This window comes from Mesoplodon mirus (assembly GCF_964341445.2).
Source record: "Mesoplodon mirus genome assembly, chromosome: X".
Lineage (NCBI taxonomy): Eukaryota > Metazoa > Chordata > Mammalia > Artiodactyla > Ziphiidae > Mesoplodon > Mesoplodon mirus.
Genome location: NC_138981.1, coordinates 44,231,544 through 44,257,807, shown reverse-complemented (window position 1 = coordinate 44,257,807; position 26,264 = coordinate 44,231,544). Strand labels below are relative to the sequence as shown.

Sequence of the window (26,264 nt, the reverse complement as noted above, 5' to 3'; positions counted from 1 at the left end):
GGAATGTAAAATAATACAGCCACTTTGGAAGACAGTTTGGTAATTATAAGAAATTATAAGAAAGGTAAGCAAACACTGATTATATTATACCAGCAACTCCACTCCTAGGTATTTACCCAAGAGAAATGTAAACATATGTTCACACAAAGACATATCAGAATGTTCACTGCAGCTTTATTCATAATAACCAAACAATGACCACCTGTCATCAACAGGTATAGAGATAAACAAATTACAGTATAGTCATACCACGGCATAGTATTCCAAGCTAGTGATACACTCAATAACATGAATGAATTGCAAAATCATTATGCTGAACAAATAAAGTCAGACCCCAAAGGGTATGTACAGTATGATTCCATTTATATGAAACCCTAATAAAGACAAATCTAGTCTATAATAACAAAAAGCATGCCAATGATTGCCTGGGGCCGAAGTCGTGTTGAGTATTAACTTCAAGGGGCATGAAGGTGCATTCTGTGTGATGGAATGTAATATGTCATAATTGGGGTGGTGCTTATATCAGTGTGTACCTTTGTCAAAACTCAGCAAACCGTACTCCTAAAATGGATACATTTTATGGTATGTAAATTATACCTTAATAAAGCTGATTTTAAAAGAAAAAAATGCTAGGTGACAGTGATCACAAAGTCAGAAGATGGGAGAGAGGCGTGAGATAGGGAAGGTGGAGAGACGTGAGGAATCTAAAGGCAATACCTACAAAGAGAAAAGAAGGTGAGGCTGGTTGAGGTGATGACAGTTTATTGGTATCTTAGAGTGAGAAGATGAAAATGAGATGGAGAAGAAGGTGAAAGGGCACCAGGGAGAACAGGAGTGAGGCAACCAACTGATCTTCAAAGATGGAAAATCCATTAAAACCTGAATGTATATGATAAGGATCTAAGACCTTGGGAGTGGGGTTTCGGTACTAAAGCATAAAAATGTGATGGAAGGAGAGAATATCCAAGAAAACCAGATCCATACTGAGGAAGCCTGTCATATGATCGAGACTATACATATTGCAGCAATTCTCCTGGAGGAAAGCCAAGCCAAGAAGACAGTTGATAACAGTAAGGGAAATAAAGGGAGAGAGCAATTTGGTACCAGAGAGGCCAATGTTTTCTATTTTCAAGAAGTTTCTAAAGTTTTGAACCTTCAGTGGGAAGCAGCCACATAGCACAGGGAGATCAGCTCGGTGCTTTGTGACCACCTAGAGGGGTGGGATAGGGAGGGTGGGAGGGAGGGAGACTCAAGAGGGAAGAGATATGGGAACATATGTATATGTATAGCTGATTCACTTTGTTATAAAGCAGAAACTAACACACCATTGTAAAGCAATTGGAGTATACTCCAATAAAGATGTTAAAAAAAAAGAAGGGTAGCAATCATAGCCTTTTAAAAGTATCAGCCTCAAGTATTTCCATGTCTCCCTTCTGCTCGGATCACACTCGCTCACCTGAGCAGCTCTGATGTGGGGTTTCCTCCTCCAACGTCCAAGGCTCCTCTCCTTGCTCCAACTTGAAGATGACCTCTGGCTTGGGAATTTCACACCCTGTTAACAGGAAATGATAGAAAATGGGGTCCAGCTAATTGCTTTCCATTTGTTCTTTGGAAAAGTGACCACGTTTCATTGGGAAAAGGGTAATAAGCGCAAAGGTGCAAAGGGACTGAAGAATCTCAGACCAATCAAGGATGACACCATCACACACTTCAGATGCCCCAGAGCACTCAGCAGCTGAGGATGGAAGCAGCCTCTCTGAGGTTCTGTGTTAGTTCCCTAGGGCTGCTCTAACAAAGTACTGAAAACTGGGTGGCTTAAAACAATAGGAAGGTATTGTCTCATATTTCTGGAGGCTAGAAATCTCAAATCAAGGTGTTAGCAGGGTCATGTTCTCTCTGGCAGATATAGAGGAGAATCCTTCCTGGCATCTTCTAGCACTTGTGCTTGCCAAAAATCTTTAGCACTCCTTGGCTTGTAAACGCATTTTACTCCAGTCCCATGGCTGTCTTCTCCCTGTGCGTCTCTTCTCATTGTCTTCCCTCTGTGTGTGCCTATTTCAGTGCCCAAATTTCCCTTTTTTGTAAGGATACCACTCAATTAGGGCCCACACCAATGACCTCATCTTAACTTGATCCCCTCTGTAAAGATTACTACTTGCAAATAAGGGCACATTCTGAGGTACTGGGGGTTAAGATTTCAACATATCTTTTTTTGAGGGGACACAATTCAACCCATAAGAGCTGGCCCTCTGATGCCCCAAAATTCATGTCCTTCCCATGTGCAAAATACACTAACCCATCCCAGTATCCCCCAAAGTCTTAATCATCCCAGCATCAACTCTTATGTCTAAAATCTCATCTAAACGCCAACTCAAAGTCTCAAATCACATCATCTAAATCATCCAAATCTTACAGGTGAGACTTGAGTATGAGTCATTCTGGGACAACATTCCTCTCCATGCAAACCTGTGGAAACACATGAGTTATCTGCTTCCAAAATACAGTGGTAGAACAGGCAGAGGATAGATACTCCCATTCCAAAAGGGAGAAATTAGAATTTAAAAAGGGATGGGAGGGCTTCCCTGGTGGCGCAGTGGTTGAGAGTCCGCCTGTCGATGCAGGGGACATGGGTTCATGCCCCGGTCCGGGAAGATCCCACATGCCGCGGAGCGGCTAGGCCCGTGAGCCATGGCCGCTGAGCCTGCGCGTCCGGGGCCTGTGCTCCGCAACAGGAGAGGCCACAACAGTGAGGGGCCCGCGTACGGCAAAAAAAAAAAAAACAAAAAACGGATGGGAGGTCTCAAGCAAGTCTGAAACTTAGCAGGGCAAATTCCATTAGATTTTAAGGCTTCACAATAATTCTCATTGGTACAACACTCTGTCCTCCAAGCCCACCAGGGTGGTAGCCCCACCCACTCGGCCCCGGGCCAGGAGTGGCACCACTTACTATTACCACTAGTGACCCATTAGCAAAAATTTTGCTTCCTGTACCGGCAACCTTATGCTCTGCTGTTCTATACGTTTCAGTTCCAAAGGGAGGAACACTTCCACTGAGAGACACAACAATGATTCCATTGAACTGGAAATTAAGTCTGCCACCTGGACATCTTGGTCTTTTCATGCCTCTGAATCAACAGGCAAAGAAGGGAGTTACTGTGCTGGCTGCGGTGGTTGATCTTGACTACCAAGGGGAAATTGGACTGCTGTATCATGATGGAGGTAAAGAAGAGTATGTCTAGAATACAGGAGACCCCATAAGGCATACTATCAAGCCCTGTGATTAAAGTCAATGGAAAACTACAACAATTCAACTCAGGCAGCACTACTAATAGGCCAGACCCTTCAGGAATAAAGTTTTGGGTCATCCCACTTGGTAAAAAACCACAACCAGCTGAGGTGCTTGCTGAGAGCAAAGGGAGCAAAGAACGGGGTAGTGGAAAAAGGAATTCTGCTTCAGGACTGCGACATAAGAAATCTGCCTAGATTGCAGTCCGTGGCCTGCCCTGTGGATTTCAGATTCAAAAGTTCGACATCAACTCACCTGAATTTCCAGCCTGCTGGCCTGCCCTTCAGGCTTGCCAGTCCCCACAACTGGGTGAGCTGGTTCCTTAAAATAAATCTCTCCCCCCTACTCTGTATTTATGTACACACGTGCGCATGCGCGTATGTGTATACTCTCTATATGTATATACCCGTATCCTATTGGTTCTATTTCTCTGCAGAACCATAATACAGAGTTTGGTACTGAGAGGGGCTCTAGAGGAACAGAATCTCAAGGATGGGTTTTCTGAATTAGTTATGGGATTTCTGGAATTGGTTCCTTATTCTGATTAGATTCAAAAGCACTAATGACTCTATTTCAGTAGTAAGGAGGGCACTAATAGTCCCTGGTGTGACATGGCAATAGAGATATCCGAAATATCAACACTGGATACTCCTAATCAAATGCTTATAAGAAGTGAGGTTCTGGATAACCTTGTATTTGATACCTTGGAAATTTTTGTCAAACTTCCAAGTATAATAAGATTGCCTGGTTGCTCCTAATTGTGCTGGATGAAGTGGGGAAAGAAAAGGATGAGCTCAGGGATTTGATTTTCCAGATCACGCATCGTGTAAGTGACCTGAAAATTTCTCTGTCTGTCCTGAAAGTAACCCTTAGCTCCTGTAGCTGCAGAGCTGAGATGGCTGAAAACCAAACCCGGAGTCTCATCCTGTGAGTGGCTAAATTACAACACAAATTGAATTCCCAACCTCACAGAGTGTCTGCTGTTAAAGGAGAGCATTGATGAGGAAGGAACAGGATCCTGAAAACTGGAATGGAGACATATGAGGACACTGAACTTCTAAATTCAGATGAGTCTTTGCCAGTAGAAGCAGCCCTTTTACCCTCAACTGAGAAGTTTAACCCTCCTCTGCCAGAGGAGCCTGCAGTGAGCTCCCCTGAGGCACTTGCCTTGTAAGGTACTGCTGGTTCCCCTCAGGACCTATGCCTACCACCCTTCTTTGCTTCCAGACCTATAACTAGACTTAAGTCTCATCAAGGCCCAAGGGTGAGGTACAGAGTGTGACCCATGAGGAGGTGTGAGATACTCCAAAAGAACAGCATGATTTGTTCAATCTATATGGACAGAAATCGGGGGAATATGTGTGGAAATGGATATTAAGAGTGTGGGATAATGGAAAGAACATAAAGTTGGATCAGGCCAAAATTATTGATATGTGTACACTAAGCAGATTCTGAATGTAATGTTGCCACTTGAGGGGTTAGGAAGGGCTGAAACAGTGTGTTTGGCTGGTTGGTTGAAACATGGACCAAAACATGGCCCACACTAAATGCAGCTGAATTGCCAGGACTACTTTGGTGTACTACAGAGGAAGGCATCCAAAGGCTTAGGGAGATTGGAATGTTAGAGTGGATTTATCGTGGAAGGTCTGCTCACTCACACTGGGAGGGTCCAGAGGCACACCTGTCAGGATGACTGTGACTAATAAATTTGTGAAGGGGCCCCGGGTAATCTGTGATTGCTCTTTGCTGTAGGTCAGAAATTTCAGTGGGAACTTCTGCCAGTGAACTGGGAAACCTAAATGCAATGGGAGTAATTGGATCCTGGGGTGGCAGGGGCCAAACGGAGGCATTGAGTTGTCAAAGGCAAGGTGGACGCGGTTACCACAGGGTCAAAGCAGTAATCAGAAAAGTCCGATTCACACATAAGAGTAGAAGTTTTTATAATACTGTTTTAATTCATTCTCCTACTCATTAGACTTCAGACATCTTTCAAAACAAACCTTTATCTTAGTGTTCCATTATTTAAGAGATAACCTTCTTTCAAGGCAGCAGAGTTAGGACAGTCTAAGAAAAGCAGGACAAAACCAGTATATGAACATTTAGCAAAGAACAGTTTTCAGATATTTATGAAACTATGCTACATACTCATATATTTATGTGTTATATGTCTATACCTCTCTATCCTTCTCTCTAACACTATATGAGAATAGGGGGAATAGCATTAAATATAACACCTGTTACAGAGTGGTTCATCTGCTCACAGACAGACATATCAACAAATTAAGAGCAAGGAAAGGGGAAATAAAAGAATACTGAGTATTCATTATGTGCCAGACACTGCCCTAGGCACTTTAGATAAATTCATTCATTTCATCTTCAAAATAACTCTCCTCTTAGTCCCTTTAGATAAGGAAACTGAGGCTCAGAGAGGTAAAATTCCAAAATCACATAGCCAGTAAGAGGCTTAGTTATTCACTCAACAAGTGGCTGGGTGAAGATTTAGACTTCTTTCTCATATACCATACTACTGTCAAATAGGAAAAAATGCATACATATCTTTAATATACATTAGAAATAAACCAAACTTTCTGCGCTGCCAAAAAAAACAAACAAAAAAAATACCCAGTCCAATTCACAGAGATCTATGGGGTTGGCTAGTTGATCCTGACATCCCTAGAAAAGAAATAGGTGGGCAATCTACTAAATTCTTACTTGATCTGTATGAGGAGAAGAGTCCTAGGTCAAGTGAACAGAAGTCTAACTTGAAACATCAAAACACAGAGTCCTGGCTCCTCAATCAATTCTCAGACTTGAGTCAGTTTATATACCCGGAATGAACACTTTTGAATGAAGGGGAGGCTGGGTCCCTGAAGGAAGGAACCCATGACGCTGCCAAAAATTTATACTACTAACCTTTCTCCCAATCTCCCCTAAAGGGACCTATAGCCCTTTACAGGGTACCTGTGCGTTGGGGAAAAAAACAATGAGGCTTACCAGATATCACTGGACCCTGGCACTGAACTGACACTAATTCCAAAAGACCCAAAACATCACTGTGGCCCAGCAGACAGCGTAGGGGCTTATAAAAGTGAAGTGATCAATGGAGTTTTCGCTCAGGTCCATCACACACAGTGGGCTCAGTGGATCCCCAAACCCATCTTGTGGTTATTTCTCTGGTCCAGGAATGCATAATTGGAATACACATACTCAGCAACAGGCAGCATCCCCATATTGGTTTCCTGACCTATGGAGTGAGGTGTTTTATGGTGTGAAATGCCAAGTGGAAGCCACTAGAACTGCCTCAAACTTGGAAAATGGTAAACCGAAAGCAGTACCACATTCCTGAAGGACTGCAGAGATTACTGCCCCCATCAAGGACCTGGAGGATGCAGGGTAATGGTTGCACTACATCCCTATTCACCGTGCCTATTTGGCCTGTGCAGAAGATAGTAGATTATCACAAACTCAACCTGGTAGTGACTCCAACAGAAGCTGCTGTACCAGATATGGTTTTGTTGCTTGAGCAAATGAACGCACTCCTTGATACCGGGTATGTAGCTATTTATCTGGCAAATGCTTTTTTTAAAAAACAATACCTGTTAGTCAAGACCAGCAGAAGCAGTTTTCTCTCCATTAGCAAGGCCAGCTATACACCTTCACTATCCTACCTCAGAGGCAGATCAACTCTCCAGTCCTATGTCATAATTTAGTCTGCAGGGATCTTGATCAACTTTCCCTTCCACAGGACATCACATCGGTCCATTATATGGATGATACTATGCTCATTAGACCTAGTGAGAAAGGAGGAGCAACTACTCTAGACTTATGGATAAGACATTTGTGTGGCAGAAGGTGGGAAATAAATCTGACAAAAATTTAGGGGCCTTCTATCGCAGTGAAATTTCTAGGGGTCCAGTGGTGTGGGATATGTTGAGATATCCCTTTCTAAGGTCTTGAAGAGTAAGTTTTTGTGTCTGGCTCTTCCATAAACAAAAGGAGGGGCAACATCTGCCTCTCAGTGCTGCTCGTAAGGGGCCCAAGTCCTTATGATGGAGGCCCAGCCTGTGGATGGTGTGAGGCCAGGAGCCGCCCTTGGAGCACTGAGACTGGGTCCTCCCAGAGTCGTGTTGCTTGAGAATGTGCCCAAAGTGGGTGGTAAGCTCCATCTAAGGCTAAATACTGGCTCAAAATTGATAGTCAACAAGTACCATAAGGGACAGTTGAAGAGTGTTCAAGAGAGCATGTTAAGAGGTGTGACCTCAGATCAGATGTGGCGACCTCACACCTGGGTGGTGGCCCTGCCCTCTTAGCTCTGGAACCAATTAGGTGGCTTACCTTCTGGAAACAAAGAGATGACAGTCAGTCACCCTGCATCTTCCCAGTCTGTGCCCTCTGGGTGTGTGGTGGCAGTGACAGCCCTGCTGGCTTCTGAACCATCTGGGGGTCATTCATCCCTTTTCTTGAAGGGTGTTCACAGCCAAATAGCTTTACTGGAGTGTTTCCTGTCTGTAGAATCCCAGAACCCCAGCCTTCCTTCCTTTTTCCCTGCCTCCATCCTCTTCAGCCCAAGCTGGCAGCATTTCTCCTGAGATAGTTAACTGGATCCACAAATCATATACCTAATCTTTTTAGCAACTGGTTGTCCAGCCACACCCTTGGTGCTCTTTTCAGAGTACACCTTCTTATATTTTGCAGTATGGATAGGCTAAGAATTTTCCAAATCTTCATATTCTAGTTCCTTTTTACTAACAATTTCTTCTTCAATTTCTCTCTTTCCTCTAGCATTTTACTGTAAGTATGAAGCAGAAACCAAGCCCTGCCTTTAACACTTTGCTTAGAAATCTCCTCAGCTAAATAAACAAATTCATCACTCATGACTTCTGTTTTCTACCCAAGAGAACACAATTCAGCCAAATTCTCTGCCACTTTATAAGAATCACCTTTCCACCAGTTTCCAATTATATGTTCCTCACTTCCATCTGAGACCTCACCAAAAACACCTTTAACACTCCTATTTCTACCAACAGTTTCTCTGAGGCAATCTAGACATTTTCTATCAAGCACCCGAAAATCTTTCCAGCCTCTACCCATTGCCCAATTCCAAAGCCACCTCCATGGTTTGTTTTTGTAGGTATTTGTTACAGCAGCACCCCACTTCCCAGTACAGAAAGCTGTGCTAGTTTCCTAGGGCTGTTGTAACAAAGTACCACGAACTGGGTGGCTCAGAACAACAGAAATTTATTGTCTTGAAGTTCTGAAGGCCAGAAGTCTGAAATCAAGGTGTAAGCAGGGCCATGCTCTTTTTGAAGGTGCTAGGGAGGGAACTGTTCCATGCCTCACTCCTGGCTTCTCGTGGCCTCAGGCATTTCTTGTCCTATAGATGCATCACTCCAGTCACATGGTCATCTTTTCCTTGTATGTCTTCACATTGCCTTCCCTCTGTGTTTCTGTGTCTCTGTGTCTAGATGTCCCTTTTTTATAAGGATGCGAGTCATATTGGATTAGGGCCCATCTAATGACCCTGTTTTTGCTTGATTACTTCTGGAAAGACCCTATTTCTAAATAAGGTCACATTCAGAAGTAGTGGGGGTTAGGACTTCAACATATTTTCTTTGGGGGGGGGCACAATTTTACCCATAACAAGGTCCTTGTAGGTTCACAGAGTGGCTCTGCTTACCCAGTGAGAGGAGGTGGCTATAGTTCTCCAGCATCACGTCCTGGTACAGGCGCCTTTGAGTAGAATCCAGCTGCTGCCACTCCTCCCTGCTGAAGTCCACAGTCACGTCCTCAAAGGACACTGACACCTGTAACAACACAATCCCATTCAGGGTGACATGGTCAGCATGGGGGGATAGGGAAGAGATAGATAGAAAATTGTTTTTAGTAATTTTTACCATAATATCCCATAGGGTATGCCTAGTAAATACCTACTTATGCATAATGTACAGAATACAAATATCTAATTGGAAATTTCTGCTATTCATTGTGTACAACACTTAGTCTTTCATTTTTTTAAATAATATTTCTTTGTCACAGTTTACCCTTCCCCCTCCCCATATCCTCAAGTCCATTCTCTAGTAGGTCTGTGTCTTTATTCCTGTCTTACCCCTAGGTTCTTCATGACATTTTTTTCTTAAATTCCATATATATGTGTTAGCGTAGGGAGATCAGCTTGGTGCTTTGTGACCACCTAGAGGCGTGGGATAGGGAGGGTGGGAGGGAGGGAGACGCAAGAGGGAAGAGATATGGGAACATATGTATATGTATAACTGATTCACTTTGTTATAAAGCAGAAACTAGCACACCATTGTAAAGCAATTATACTCCAATAAAGATGTAAAAAATATCTCTGTACAGGATTTGAACTTGATCCTATTTTGTTGCTCATTTTAATGGGAATTTGTGTTTTATAACTTTTAGAAGGAAGCATGTACATTTTTTTTCCACTTTACATAGCTCCCTCTACTGCTGTTTTCATTTAGTCTTCAAAAATGTAGCCATTTTCTCTCTTTTTTTTTTTTTTTTCTTTTTGCGGTATGCGGGCCTTCTCACTGTTGTGGCCTCTCCCGTTGCGGAGCACAGGCTCCGGATGCGCAGGCCCAGCGGCCGTGGCTCACGGGCCCAGCCGCTCCGCGGCATATGGGATCCTCCCAGACCGGGGCACGAACCCGTATCCCCTGCATCGGCAGGCGGACTCTCAACCACTGCGCCACCAGGGAGGCCCGCCATTTTCTCTTGATGCCTTTTTTTTTTTGGCCAATTTTAATTTAATTCCATAGTGGTCCGAAAACATACTCTGTATGATTTCAACATATGTTCTATCCAGAAGAACGTTTCATGTGTCCCTGGAAAGGAATGCATATTCAGCTATTGGTGGGTGCAGTTATAATATATAAATCAACTTGATTGAGTGCTGTTGAAATTTTATATCACTTTACTCATTTGTCTTCTACTTGTTCAGCCAATTATTTGTCAACTTTTTGGTAAAAATTGACAGGGAGATGTTAAAAGTTTATATGGCTATGCAAAGGAACTAGAATACACAAAGCAAGGATTAGCATGGAGGATTTATACTATGTAATGTTAAGACTTACTTTAAAGCTACAATAATCAGACAGTGTGCTATTGATCTAAGTACAGACACATATATCAATGGAACAGAATAGAGAATCCAGACACAGATCTGCACACATATGGACAACTGGTTTTTGACAAAGGTGCCAAAGTGATTCAATGGGGGAAAGGAAAAGTCTTTTTTAAAAACTGTGCTGGAACAAATGGATATGAGTTTTGGAGGAAAAAAACAAACCCTGACCCACATCTCACACCATATACAAAAATTAACTTTAGTGTTCTCACCACACACACACACACACACACACACACACACACACACACACACTCAAACGAAGCAACTCTGTGAGGTGATGAATGTATTAAGTAACTCGATTGTGGTATAAAAACAAATATATAGATCAACAGAACAGAAAGCCCAGAAATCAACCCACACATATACGGTCAATTAACTTATGACAAAGGAGCCAAGAATATAAAATGGGGAAAGGACAGTCTCTTCAATATATGGTGTTGGGAAAACTGGACTGCCACATGCAAAGGAATGAAACTGGAGCACTATCTTATACTACATGCAAAAATTAACTCAAAATGGATTAAAGACTAGAACATAAGATCAGAAATCATACAACTCCTAGATGAAAACATAGGTGGTAACCTCCTTGACATAAGTCTTGGAGATGAATTTTTGGATTTGACACCAAAAGCAAAGGCAACAAAAAACAAAAATAAACAAGTGGGAATATACCAAAGTAAAAATCTTATGCACAGCAAATGAAACCTTCAACAAAATGACACAGCAGCCTACTGAATGGGAAAAAAATATTTTCAAATCATATATCTGATAAGGGGCTAATATCCAAAATATATAAAAAACGCATACAACTCAACAGCAAAAAACCCAAGAAAATCTGATTAAAAAATGGGCAGAGGATCTGAACAGACATTTCTCCAAAGAGATATACAGATGGCCAACATGTACATGAAAAGGTGCTCAGTATCACTAATCATCAGGGAAATGCAAATCAAAACCACAATGTGATATCACCTCATACCTGTTAGAGTGGCTAACATCAAAAAGACAAGAAATAACAAGTGTTAGTGAGAACACAGGAAAAAGGGAACCCTTGTGCACTGTTGGTGGAAATGTAAATTGGTGCAGCCACTATGGAAAACAAGATAGAGGTTCCTCAAAAAATTAAAAACAGAACTAGGTATGACCCAGCACTTCCACTTCTGGGTATCTATCTAAAGAAAATGAATACATTAACTCAAAAAGATATCTGCGCTCCCACGTTCACTGCAGCATTATTTACAGTAGCCAAGATATAGAATCAACCTAAGCACCCATAAGTGGAAAAATGGATAAAGAAAACGTGGTGTGTGTGTATACACACACACACACATACATACACACACACATACACACACAATGGAATATTATTCAGCTATAAAAAAGAAGGAAATATTGCCATTTTCAACAACATGGATGGACCTTGAGGGCATTATGCTAAGTGAAATAAATCAGAGAACGAAAATTCCATATGATCTCACTTATATGTGGAGTCTAAGAAAAAGAAAAAAAAAACAGAGCTCACAGATACAGAGAACAGTTGGTGGTTGCCAGAGCCAGGAGTGGGTGGTGGGTGAAATGCATGAAGGGGTCAAAAGGTACAAACTTCCAGTTATAAAATACATAAGTCATGGGGATGTAATATACAGCATGGTAACTATAGTTAACAATACTGTATTGCATATTTGAAAGTTGCTAAGAAAGTAAATCTTAAAAGTTCTCATCACAAGAAAAAAAATTGTAATTATGTATGGTAATGGATGTTAGCTAGACTTATTGTGGTGATCATTTCACAATATATACAATATTGAATCATCATGTTATACACCTGAAACTAATATAATGTTATATGTCAATTATACCTCAATTTAAAAAAATAACCAAGTGAAAAGTCTAGAGCTGAAAAATATAATCTGGAACTAAAAAATTCACTAGGTGGGCTTAACAGCAGAAAGACTTAATGAATGTAAAGACAGACAAACAGAAATTGCCCAGTCTGAAAAGCAGAGAGAAAAAATTTGAAAATAATACAGTCCCAGGAATGGATAAGACAATATCAAAAGATCTAACATACATGTAACTGGAGAACCAGAAGGAGACAGGAGAGGGGAAAGGGACAGAAAAATATAATTTTTAAAATAATAGGCATGGACTTCCCTGGTGGCACAATGGTTAAGAATCCGCCTGCCAATGCAGGGGACACGGGTTCGAGCCCTGGTCCAGGAAGATCCCACATGCTGTGGAACAACTAAGCCCATGTGCCACAACTACTGAGCCGGCATGCCACAACTACTGAAGCCCATGGGCCTAGAGCCCGTGGTGCTCTGCAACAAGAGAATCCACTGCAATGAGAAGCCCGTGCACCACAAAGAAGAGTAGCCCCCGCTCGCCGCAACTAGAGAAAGCCCGCACACAGCAACGAAGACCCAATGCAGACAAAAATAAATAAGTAAATAAATAAATTTATATAAAAAAATAAGAGGCAGAAACTTCCTAAATATGGTAAAAGACATAAATTTACAGATTCAAGCAGGATAAATCCACAGAAAACCACACCTATGCACACTGTAGTCAAACTAATGAAAACCAAAGAAGAAAAGAAAGCAGCCAGAAAACAAACAAACAAAAAAAGACATATTACATACAGGGAAATAGTGATTAAAATGACCACTCAGTGCTCAACAGAAGAAATAGAGGTCAAAATACAGAATACAAACTACAAAATTTTTACATGCTGAAGAAAATAAGTTTTATCTGGCTGGGCAAATTTAGGAATTCCTTGATAAGTTCTTCATGGCTTTTGGTTCTACCCTCTGTGTTTTTGGTCCCACCCTCTGAGCCATCTTTCCTATTTCATGAAAGGTTAAAAGGTAGCATTTCAGGAAAGGTAGCAGAAGAGTTTTCTCAGTCTGCTTCCTACCGGTAGAATTTTGAAGGTCTGACATCTTGTTTCCATTTTTGTATTGTCTCTATCCCTTTAAGTCTAAGGTGGTAGTGTTTCTGTTCATATAATTTGCTCTAAAATTTTATGAGTTGTCTGTTAATCTCACTGGGTTCACTCCCTTAGACGAAAAGTGCACCTACAGATCTCTTTGAGATAAGCCATTCTTTTCTTGGACTCCTGCTGAAAGGGCTGAGGGAAACACTCTTAAGCTTCCTAGAGGCCCTCTTGTTTGATTGAGATCTATGAGGCACTCTTAATCTCTTCAAGGGGAGTTTTGTGTGGCTGAATGCTCTGGTCCTCTGATCTGAGGTCTTAAAAAAAGGTTGTATAGTCACACCTTTTGCTTTATTTCTAGATCATATTTTCCTGATAGTGTTTCAGAGCTATTTCTTAACTTTAGAATCTTGTGCTATCTGCAGAGGCTAATAATTTTCAAAACCATCAAGTCCTGGATCCTTTGTGTTTGACAGTCTTTCTCTCAATTTATCTCCTTTCACATTTCACTAAAAGCCGCAAGAAGAAACTAGATGCCTTCAACACTTTTCTTGGAAATATTAGATAGATCACCAAGTTCATGAGGCACAAATCTCTACTTTCCACATAACTGCAGATGACAGTGTTGCTAACTTTCTATCACATAAGCTCCTCCAGTTTCCAAAACATGTTCTTCACTTCCTTTTGAGCCTTCATCAGCATCCTATGGTCCAAATTTCAACTAACAGTCTATTCAGGCAATTTAGGATTTCTCTAATATGCTCCTTAAAATCCTTCCAGCCTCCACTCACATCCAAGTTTGAAAGATATTCCCACATTTTTAGGTATGTTATGACAACACCCTACTCCCAGTACCAAAATCTGTGTTAGCTTTCTATTTGATGCACAACAAATTACCCTAAAACTTAGTGAGTTACAACAATATCCATTATCTCACAGTGGGTCAGGGGTCCAGGTGTGGCTTAGCTAGGTCCTCTCACTCGGGGTCTCTCACAAGGCTGCAATCAAGATGTTGGCCAGGGCTACGTTCATCTTGAACACTGACTTGGAATGACCCACTTCCAAGCTCAGGCAAGTGGTTGCTGATAACATTCAGTTTCTCGAGGTCTGTTGTACTGAGTGACTCAGTTCCTCATTGACTGTTGGCCAGTGGCTGCCCTCAGTCCTTTGCCACGTGCATCTCTCCATAGGGAAGTTCACAACATGGCAGCTTGTTTCATCAAAGCCAGCAAGCGAGAAGAGCCAGAGAGAGAGAGTGCCAGCAAGATGGAAGTTACAGTCTTTTATAACCTAATCACATAAGTGACATCCCAACACTTTTACCTTATTCTGTTTCTTAGAAGCAAGTCACTAGGTCCAGCCCACATACAAAGGGGAGTGGATTACACAAGGGTATGAATACCGAGAAGTGGGGATCACTGACAGCCAACTTAGAAGGCTGCTTACTAAAAAAAAAATCAAAATTTGCATGAAGCAGATAAATTTCAAAGGAAATTTATAGCTTTAAATGCTTATATTAGAAAAGAGTCTAAAATCAATGACCTAAAATCTAACCTCAAGGAGCTAGAAAGTAAAAGACCAAATAAACCCAAAGAAGGTAAAAGAAAAGAACTAGCAAAGATCAAAAAAATTAATGAAATAGAAAACAAATGACAGAGAAAGTCAACAAAAAATTAATTCAAGCTGTATTATAGACCTAAACATAAAAACTAAAACTAAAAATGCCCCAGAAGAAAACATAAGAGAACATCTTTGCAATGCTGGGACAAGGAAGGATTTCTTGACATAGTACAAAAAGCAACAACCACAAAAGAAAATTTTGATAAATGGGACCTTATCAAAATGAAAACTTCTGCTCATCAAAAGATGTAATTAACTCATAGACATAGAGAATGGACTTGTGGTTGCCAAGGGGGAGGGGCAGTGGGGGAGGGATGGATTGGGAGTTTGGGGTTAGCAGATGCAAACTATTACATACAGAATGGATACACAACAAGGTCCTACTGTAGAGCACAGGGAATTATATTCAATAACCTGTGATAAGTCATAATGGAAAAGAATGTGAAAAAGAATATATATATGTATAACTGAATCACTTTGCTGTACAGCAGAAATGTTGAACACAACATTGTAAATAAACTATACTTCAATAAAATAAAAATTTTAAAAAGATGTCATTAAGAAAACAAAAAGCCAAGACACAGACTGGGAGAAAATATTTGCAATATGCATACAAAACACCCATATTAAGAATGTATAAAGAACTCCTACAAAGCAAAAAGAAGACATGTAACCCAATTTTTTTAAATGGGCAAAATATTTGAACAGACACACATGAAAAAGACATACCAATAAAGAATATTAAAAGATGTTCAACATCATTAGTTATAAGGGAAATGCAATTTAAACTACACTGAGATAGCACTATACACTCACTTTCAAAGCTAAAATTAAAAAGAAACTGAAAAATTGCTGGTAGAAATGTAAAACTGAACTATCACTCTGGAAACTTGTTTGGCAGTTTCTTTTTTTTTTTTTTTGGCTGTGTTGGGTCTTCGCTGCTGTGTGCGGGCTTTCTCTAGTTGTGGTGAGCAGGGGCTACTCTTCGTTGTGGTGCGCGGGCTTCTCATTGTGGTGGCTTCTCTTGTTGTGGAGCATGGGCTCTAGGCGTGCGGGCTCAGTGGTTGTGGCACGTGGGCTCTAAAGCATGCGGGCTCAGTAGTTGCAGCATGTGGGCCCTAGGGCACGCAGGCTCATTAGTTGTAGCACGCAAGCTTAGTTGCTCCACGGCATGTGGGATCTTCCCGGACCAGAGATCGAACCTGTGTCCCCTGCATTGGCAGGCGGATTCTTAACCACTGCCCCACCAGGGAAGTCCCTGGTTTGGCAGTTTCTAATAAAGTTAAATATACACCAGCCTGTAATCTGGCAATTCCATTCCTTGGTAGATACTAAAAAGAAATGACAACAATATATCCTCAGAAAAATTCCACAAGAATATTTATAGCAGGATTTATCATGATAAAAAAAACTAGAAACATTCCAAATGTTCATCAGCAGGTAAATGCATAAACAAATTGTAGTATATTCATATAATTGAATATTCAGCAATGAAAAAGAAAGAGCTACTGGTAGAACCAACAACCTGGATGACTCTCAAAAATTTACAAATAGAAGCCAAACACAGAGCCAAACACAAACCATATGATTCTATTTATATGACAATCAAGGACCAGCAGAGCTAATCTATAGGGATTAAAAATATTAACAATGGTTGCCTCAGGGCGAGGATATTGACTGATTAAGCGGGAACCTTCAAGGGAGATGGACATGGTCTATATTTTAATTTGAGTGATGGGTATACATATTTGTCAAAATTCATTAAACTATACCATTTAAGATCTGGGCAATTCAATGTAGTTCAAATATAACTCATTTCAAAAAACACACAAAAAAGTGCATATTATAAATATATTCAGGGTACAATGTGGGCCCCAAAGAGAAAACAGTCGATTCTACTGGGGATGTGGGTTTAGGTTCCATAGAGCTGGTACAGTTTAAACTGAATCCTGGAAAAAATAAGTGTGATAGAGATAAGTGGGGGAAAATGTTTTCCAGAAAAGACAAAGAGATTGGTGTGGAGACAGGAAAATACACAGTAATTAAGGAAAGAGCAAACAGCTTTGTGAAAAGGAGAGATTATATGTCAAGGAGGCAATTATGAGAAAAAAAAATCCAAGGAAGTAAGCTGGAGTCTGATCATGAAATAGTATGAATTCTTTTAGTAATAGATCACCACTGAAGTGTTTTTTTTTAAGTTAAAATTTATATTTGGGAATAAAAATTCATAATAACAAATTTTTTATAAAACTGCCACACAGGAACACACCTTAAGATACTACTACATGCTTCATTTACTTAGAAAAAGTTACAGACATAGTCAAAACAAATAGCTCTCATTTATAAATGTGAGTTCCTTTCTTTTAGCAAAAGAAAGCTCACAGGATTCTAAATAATTCATGGGACGAAAAAAAGGAAATTTAAAAATATTTTTAGCTGAATGATAATTAAAAATGACATATTAAAAACTTTATTGCACAGCATGTGGTTTATTTCTGTAATCATTCCTTGTGCTCTTGAAAAGAATATGTACCCGGAAGTTGTTGGTTACAATGCTCTATATATTTTTGTTGGCTCAAGTTCATTAATTATGTTGTTCAGGTCTTTTATATCTACTGAATTTTTGCCTGTTTTTTCTTTCAGTAATTGAAAGAGGTATGTTAAATTTTCCACTATGAGTATGTATTTGATTATTTCTCTTTTTTTTCTCAGTTTATGTTTTATTATCTTGAGGCTATGTTATTAGCTGTGTACAGATATAAAATTTTTATATTGTTTTGTTTAAATTGGCTCTCTAATATTATGAAATAACTCTAGTAATAAATATTGCTTTAAAGAAAAAAAAGAAAAAGAAAGCTCACAGGAAATGTCAGACTGAAAATCAGCAGGATACAGCGATGCAGGGACAGCTCAACACCTCCTGAGCTAGAAGGCTCGGAGCCAGGCCTCCCTGGCTGGGGGCTGTGCTGCTTCTCCTCTCTGGCCTTCAGTTTCCCTGGCACCAAAGGAGGGAAGACTGGATGACTGATGAAGTCCTGGGTGCCATGGTCCTTTCATTTCAGAGAACAGTATATGATCATAACAGTATAATTCTCCTTTGATTGTAAATGTCAACAGAATACAACTTAACATGCTGAAAAATTTTACTACAAAGAGTGCTATGATTTTTCCCATACTCTGCAAAGGATGGATGAGGGCCCATATTATCAGGCCACACTCACTGCTTATATTGGAAAATGAGGAAATGCTAATGAAATTGCTTTTATGGGCTGACATTCATGGATGGCAGAAAGGGGCATTCCAGAAGGAGTCCAGGATTTGCTCTTCAGGAGTATTTCAGCTCCCGGCCAAAGCTTGGTGGCCAAGTGCACACATGGGCACACCCATGCCTGCGTGCAGTCTGTAAAGGTCACTGAGCACTTGTTAACCTTGAAGGGGAAAGAGAAACCTCAGTATTTTCCCCCAACAACACTGCAAGCCTCTTGTAAATCGTATTCAAATTCATACACTTAAGCATTAATTTCTGACAGGCTGACAACCGCAGCCCTTCTCCCCCCTCAGTGTAAAGTGAGAAGTGAACTGTTATTCAGTGTATCTGTTACATTGGTAGTGGTGCTAAGTGTATTTTATATGATGTGCTATCTACAAAAAGGCAGATAAGAATTTCATTTAACATCCAGTTAAAAGCCATCTTTGAAAAATTAAAAGAAAGAGTGCTATGATTTTTATTATGACTCTCACCATCTTTGGAAAATTTCCATTTCAGAAGTTTGATTTGGTTCACTTTCTTGGAGCTTCTTGCCTCGGGAGCATCCTCCACGCACACCAGTACCTATGAAGATAATTAGCCAGCATTCCTTTTCCTGAAGCCACAGTCTATGCCTCTGCCTTCATCACATAGGCTGTGCTGTGTCCCTGTTCAAGCTCAAACTATCTTCTAATTACTGAGTGCCCAGATGCTTGATTTACTGTTTCTTCCTTACACCTCACTGTGTATTCTGCAAGTTGTATTTTACTATGTTCCTACAGAGTTTCTTCAATTCACGCTGCTATCAGTGTGATCCAAGTTTGAGGTTTTGACGTAAGAGCTCTTCAGATGTTCTGTGGGAATGCGAGGCCCAGCAGCTAGTCGGAAGAGTTGCATTTCAGAACTTATAGTCCTAACTCTGTCTCCCTCTATTAATGTTGCATTTAACCTTGAGAGCGTCAACTTAAGTTTTCTCACACATTTTCAATTAAAACATTTAGTTCCTTTTTCAATACTAAACGTGATCTTTTCTTTTAACAACACAGACATGCATCACAAAACCATGTGCTCAGAGAAGTGATGTAAAAATACCATTGTCTTATCTCCAAATACTAATTCTAAGATCAAAGTCTTCAAGCCTTTGACCACGCACAGGGACCACCAATTTCTAGGATACGTTATTCCACATCATCATTTCTATAGTTTGACAAAAAACATAACACATTCTCTGATACAACAACATATCCATATCAATGAAATACCTTACTGCAATGTTTAACTTTTTCCATAATTCCTTGAAAATCTGTAGCATAGCATAAGCACTAAAACTTGCTAATTATGAGAGCTGTTAATTTACAATCCTCTCATAATGACTGTACCACTATCCATTTTTATTTATTCTTAAATTCAGTTTCAACTACCTGATTGTGTCTGAGGTAGCTTCATAGTAGTTTTATTGCTATGAAAGTGACATGTTTCCAAGTATCACCTGGGGGATTAGATTAGATTTAAATGAGAGAGGAAAATATAGTATCAGTTACACCGTTTCCTCACTTGGCATACAAATTTAAAAAAAATCATCCATTTCTTTAGTGATTAAAAATACAGTTCTTTTGTGAGCATAGACACAATACAAGGAATCTGTTTCTTTGCGTGAAAAGCAGAATCAGTGGAAAAGGACTCGAATTCTATCGCTAGCTTTCGGTTAACCCAAATGAGAGTATGCATAAGCTCAAGCTTGTGAGCGTACTGTTTCAGCATTGCACAGAGTGACTGGATGAACCAGGATCCGTCCTTTGAATTTCGCCAGGAATAGTAACCAGGTGCTGTAGAATATGCATACAAGAAGTCTGCCTCAACCGGTATTTTCTGACAGGCCGTGTCATCCTCAACACCACTTTCTGTCTCAATACCACAGTCCAGTTCTGTGCCTCAGCAGGCCTGAATAATGAAAAGTTTGGGTTTTCCAGTTAGACTTCTACAACAGTCCCCTCTGAAGAAACCTGTTAATGTTTTCAGATCAACAGGTCCATTTGTTCCAAAAATTTTTCCTTCCTCACCATGGCTTAGAAGCACGCAAATATAACTGCTCCTTTTGCTATGATCTTCTTTAGAAACACTGTACATTAATTCCAAAATTTCTTCACATGTAAGATCATTTTTATTCCTGATTTCGTATTTCAAGTTCGTGAAGTTTTCCCAGAGGTTTGCTGAATCTACATCTGTACCAGACCGACACGACATCCCAGTACTTTCATGAAAGTTCTTGTTATTAATTATCATACATAAACCCATTTCAGGATAATCCATTTTGTAACTATCATCCAGGGATATTCCAGAATTCACTGATTTGCTTCCATGTAAGATCTTTGTCTCTGAAGTTTTAATGGATTTTGAATCCACTGAATTTTCAGTGTTCTCCATGGATACTTTTATTAATGTTCAGCCCCCATGCCGCAGCCACTGGCTGGCTGGGCTCAGCTCAGTTCCTGCTCTCTGAAGTGTTTTATATGCCAGGAAAGAGATATTACTTGAGTTTTACACTAAAATGATTATCCTTCCTCTAAGTACTGCATTTCAGGACACACCAATAGCTGATTACAGAAATTTATTCTTTCAGAAGTATTCCAGCTAATAAATGCTAATAAAAGCAAGAATCACCAACGGCTGCCAAAACCATTGGGTGAAAGAATAAAGGGACTTTAAAACCTATGGATTGGGTTGACAACACCTGAACATACTGAGAAAGACAACCAGGCATTATGTGCTTTCTGGGGGGATGAACTAGCAAGCACTCAATACCACCTACGAAGTATGTTTGCCTAAAAATTGAATCTGCATTGATCAAGCCTCTAGATTTATCTGTTCACATTAAAATGGGGATATGGGAACTATTAAATACTCCACAAGAATACAATTATCAAATTCTAAAATGTGGAACACAGCTCAGGGCAAATGGTCCAATTTCTTCAATAAATAAATAGTAAGGGGAAAAACAAGAGGGAGGAGAACTGGTTAGATCTGTTCCAGATTAAAAGGGACTTGAGAGACTACTGGGAGAAAATTCTCCACAAATCTCACATTTCTGTATATCTGTCAAGCAGACTCTTAACTGCCTTTTTTCCAAATTATCTTTTCAAAGATATTTATATAGTGAACAGGCTTAGAAGATAGAGTGCCCCTCTCCAGAGCAAAGGGCAGGTTATACTAGAAATTGTACTCAAGATATTTCTTCCTCAAGGCAAGGATCAGGCAGGCTTACTGCCCTTCATGAAAGGTTCGAGATCCACAAACTTGGGGTTCCTCTCCTATAATGGAATCCACTGCATGTGCAGGTATCACCTGGCCCTCTGCATCACCCTGTGGGAACTGAGGCTTAGAGAACTGGTGCAAATGTTCACACTCTGGCTACCACTAATGCTGTGAGTATTCAAGTCCTTTGTCTCTGACTCAGGAGTTCATGTCTTCTACCAGCATCCATGAAACTGTGCCCAGCTAACTTGTTAGCTTGCAAGTAGGATAAAATCTCAGACCTTTCACAGTTCTTGGAAGTTTTGATGATTAGGATGGGCAGTGCAAGGGCTAACCAAGCACTTGGCCCAACAAGGATCCTGTAGGAGCCACAGGAGCTGTAGGAGCTGTAGGCTGACTGGTGTCCCACACCACCCTGCTGAGCCAGCAGGTCACTTCAAAATGATGGTGGAGTAGAAGGACATGAGCTCACCCCCTTCTTATGAAAACACCAAAATCACAACTAACTGCTGAACAACCACTGACAAAAAAATGCTAGAACCTACCAAAAAAGGATACCCTACTCCCAAAGACGAAGAGGAGGCCACAGCAAGACGGTAGGAGGGGCGCAACTGTGATAAACACAAACCTCATACCTGCCAGGTGGGTGACCCACAAACTGGAAAACAATTATACCACAGAAATTATCCCCCAGGAGTGAAAGTTCTAAGCCCCACGTCAGGCTCCCCAGCCTGGGGGTCTGGCAACAGGAGGAGGAGCCAGAGAATCTAGATTTGAAGTCTAGTGCAGTTTGATCATAGGACTTCCACAGGGCTGGGGGAAACAGAGACTCCACTCTTGGACGGCACACACAAAGTCTTGTGCGCACCAGGACTCAGGGGAAAAAGGCAGTGACCCCATAAGAGACTGGGCCAGACCTACCTGTTAGTATTGAAGGGTATTCTGTGGAGGTGAGGGGTGGCTGGGGCTCACTGCGTGGACAAGGACACTGGCAGCAGCAGTTCTGGGAAGTACCCATTGGTGTGAGCCCTCCCGGAGGCCGCCATTAGCCCCACCAAACAGCCTGTAGGCTCCAGTGCTGGATCGCCTCAGGCCAAACAACAAACAGGTTGGGAACACAGCCCCATCCATCAGCAGACAAGCAGATTAAAGTTTTACTGAGCACAGCCCTGCCCACCAGAGGGACAAGACCCACTTCCACCCACCACCAGTCCCTCTTAGCAGGAAGCTTGCACAAGTCTCTTAGTTAGCCTCATCCACCAGAGGGCAGAGAGCAGAAGCAAGAAGAATTACAATCCTGCAGCCTGTGGAACGGAATCCACAATCACAGAAAATTAGGCAAAATGAAACGGCAAAGGAAGTGGAGATAGGCAACCTTCCGGAAAAAGAATTCAGAATAATGACAGTGAATATGATCCAATATCTTGGGAAAAGAATGGAAGTGAGGATCAAGAAGATGCAAGAAATGTTTAACAAAGACCTAGAAGAACTAAAGAACAAACAGAGATGAACAATACAGTAAATGAAATGAAAAATACATTAGAAGGAATCAATAGCAGAGTAAATGAGGCAGAAGAACGGATAAGTGACCTGGAAGACAGAATGGTGGAAATCACTGCCTCAGAACAGAATAAAGAAAAACGAATGAAAATGAAGACAGTCTAAGAGACCTCTGGGACAACGTTAAATGCACTAACATTCATATTATAGGGATCCCAGAAGGAGAAGAGAGAGAGAAAGGACCTGAGAAAATAGTTGAAGAGATAATTGCTGAAAACTTCCCCAAGTTTTTGGCAAACAGTCACCCAAGTCCAGGAAGTAAGGAGAGTCCCAGCAGGATAAACCCAAGGAGGAACATGCCAAGACACATAGTAATCAAACTGACAAAAAATAAAGACAAAGGATAGGCTGTGCACAGAGATATGGCTTTCTGGAAAAGGAAATATAAGGGACTCACAGACCTTCCTGCCCTGAAGATGTCCACATCCTAATCCCTGGAACCTGTGGATATGTTATACTACATGGCAATGGGGAATTAAGGTTGCAAATGGAATTAAGGTTGCTAATCAACTGACCCTGAGACAAGGAAATTATCTTGGACTATCCAGTTAGGGCCAATGTAAAGAGTCCTTAAAAGTGTAGGAGTGAGGTAGAAGTGAAGGTTAGAATGATATAGTGTGAGAAGAACTGACCCACTAATGCTGGCTTTAAAGATGAAGGGGACCATATCAAGGAATATGTGTGGCCTCTAGAAGCTGGAAAGAGCAAAGAAATAGATAATTGAGCCTTCAAAAAGGAACCCACCCCTGCCAACATCTTAACTTTAGCCCAGTGAGAGCCATTTTGGACTTCTGAACTACAGAACTATAAGATAATAAATTTCTGTTGTTTTAAGCCACTGAGTTTGTGGCAATTTGTTAGAGCAATGATAGAAAACTAAGACAGGCAAATTAAGGAGATCTGAGGGAAGTCTATGGAATCAGTAGTGAAAATGTTCAACCAAATTGTATGGTCAACTGTTCAATATACGGTCTTCCACTTTACTGGCAGTCAGTGAGGAGGAACTGGACAAGTTATTGCACACCAAGTACCACAAAGTAGGTTTAAAGACAGCTGTCTGAACAGTGTTCTGGTTGGTCCTAACTCTCATCCAGTCTGGGGGCTTCTTCACCAATCTTGTGGCCAATCTCAAGTCCACCCCATTGTAACAGCTAGGATAGGCATACCTCAGAGATATTGTGGGTATTCCAGACCACCACAATAAAGCAAATATTGAAATAAAGTGAGACACACAAATTTTTTGGTTTCCTAGTGCATATAAAAGTTATGTTTATACTATATTGTAGTCTATTAAGTGTGCAACAGCATTATATCTAAAAAAGAAATGTACATATCTTAATTTAAAAATACTTTATTGCTAAAAAAAACACTAACCATCATCTGAGCCTTCCACAAGTCATAATCTTTTTGCTGGTGGAGGGTCTTGCCTCGATGTTGGTGGCTGCTGACTGATCAGTGTGGTGGTTGCTGAAGGCTGGGCTGGCTGTGGCAATTTCCTAGTAGAACATAACAGTGAAGTTTGCCTCATTGACTGACTCTTCCTTTCATGAATGATTTCTCTGTAGCACGCAATGCTGTTTGATAGCATTTTAACCACAGTAGAACTTCCTTCAAAATGCAAGTCAATCTTCTCAAACCCTGCCACTGCTTTATCAACTAAGTTTATGTCATATTCTAAATCCTTTGTTGTCATTTCTTTACTGGTGAGCTTTCCCATTCATAATTTTCTTGTTCCTATTTGTGGCCTTTTCTTTTCCCTAGAGAAGTTCCTTTAGCATTTGTTGTAAAGCTGGTTTGGTGGTGCTGAATTCTCTTAGCTTTTGCTTGTCTGTAAAGCTTTTGATTTCTCCATCAAATCTGAATGAGAGCCTTGCTGGGTAGAGTATTCTTGGTTGTAGGTTTCCCCTTCCATCACTTTAAATATATCGTGCCACTCCCTTCTGGCCTGCAGAGTTTCTGCTGAAAAAAATCAGCTGATAACATTATGGGGATTCCCTTGTATGTTATTTGTTGCTTTTCCCTTGTTGTTTTTAATATTTTCTCTTTGTCTTAAATTTTTGTCAGTTTGATTAATATGTGTCTTGGCATGTTGGGTTTATCCTGTATGGGACTCTCTGCACTTCCTAGTCTTGGGTGACTGTTCCCAAGAAAATGCTAGGGAAGTTTTCAGCTATTATCTCTTCAAATATTTTCTCAGGCCCTTTCTCTCTTTCTTCTCCTTCTGGGCCCCCTATAATGCAAATGTTGGTGTGTTTAATGTTGTCCCAGAGGGCTCTTAAACCATCCTCATTTCTTTTCATTCTTTTTCTTTATTCTGTTCTGAGGCAGTGAATTCCACCATTCTGTCTTCCAGGTCACTTATCTGTTCTTCTGCCTCATTTATTCTGCTATTGATTTCTTCTAGAGAATTTTTAATTTCACTTATTGTGTTGTTCAACTCTATTTCTTTGTTCTTTATATCTTCTAGCTCTTTGTTAAACATTTCTTGTATCTTCTTGGCCTGTGCCTCCATTCTTTTTCTGAGATCTTGGATCATCTTTACTATCATTACTCTGAATAATTTTTCAGGTAGATTGATGTCTCCACTTCACTTAGTTGTTTTTCTGGGGTTTTATCTTGTTCCTTCGACTGGCATATATTCCTCTGCTGTCTCATTTTGTCTAACTTTCTGTGTTTGTGGTCTCCGTTCTGCAGGCTGCACGACTGTAGTTCCTCTTCCTTCTGGTGTCTGCCCGCTGGTAGGTGAGGCTGGTCTAAGAGGCTTGTGTAAGCTTCCTGGTGGGAGGGACTGGTGCCTCGATTCTAAACTAACTTCTTAATCAATTGACACCCAGTGGATTTGGCACATATTTCATTCCATTTCTAGTTATAGAGACTGAGCAGTCCAAGAACAAAGGGCCAGCATGAAGGTTCTGGTGAAGGTCTGATTCCTACTCACTGTGTCTTCAGGTTGTGGAAGCAGCAGAGATTTTTAAAATAGGAGATTCCCAGAGAATTCACAGAAGGCAACTTGATGGAGGTGAATGCTTCCCAACCAGTGCCAGACAATGAGGAGGAAGAAGATGTAGAAAAAGCAGGGCCAGAAAACAAACTGACATTAGGCAATCTGGCAGAAGGGTTCTGACTCTTCAAGACTGCTTCTGATCATCAAAAATTCTAGAAACAATAAATGCTGGAGAGGGTGTGGAGAAAAGGGAACACTCTTGCACTGCTG

The 26,264-nt window shown here is 40.7% G+C and overlaps 2 protein-coding genes across 5 annotated transcripts in view; both read right to left on the bottom strand.

Moving 5' to 3' along the window:
• Window positions 1–26,264, bottom strand: part of ZNF81 (zinc finger protein 81) — a 71,601-nt gene that overhangs the window by 20,474 nt on the left and 24,863 nt on the right. For all 4 annotated transcript variants that reach the window (XM_082609533.1, XM_082609535.1, XM_082609536.1 and 1 more), the window contains exons 3-4: window positions 8,964–9,090; window positions 1,457–1,552 (exon numbers count right to left, since the gene is read on the bottom strand). In XM_082609533.1, the coding sequence (XP_082465659.1) occupies window positions 1,457–1,552; window positions 8,964–9,090 (223 nt within the window). The remainder of the gene's footprint in view (window positions 1–1,456; window positions 1,553–8,963; window positions 9,091–26,264) is intronic.
• Window positions 19,968–20,688, bottom strand: LOC309796652 (caspase-3-like). Its single transcript, XM_082609910.1, has 2 exons — window positions 20,180–20,688; window positions 19,968–20,058 (listed from the first exon to the last, which is right to left on the bottom strand). The coding sequence occupies exons 1-2, from the start codon at window positions 20,660–20,662 to the stop codon at window positions 19,993–19,995; spliced, it is 549 nt and encodes a 182-aa protein (XP_082466036.1). The 5' UTR covers window positions 20,663–20,688; the 3' UTR covers window positions 19,968–19,992.

What these genes read in the sequence shown, in the direction of transcription:
- LOC309796652 (XM_082609910.1), bottom strand. Translation starts at nt 20,662, where the DNA reads ATGGAGAACACTGAAAATTCAGTGGATTCAAAATCCATTAAAACTTCA. An exon ending in CCAAACTTTTCATTATTCAG is followed by an intron (nt 20,059 to 20,179) that starts GCCTGCTGAGGC and finishes CTACAGCACCTG; the next exon opens with GTTACTATTCCTGGCGAAAT.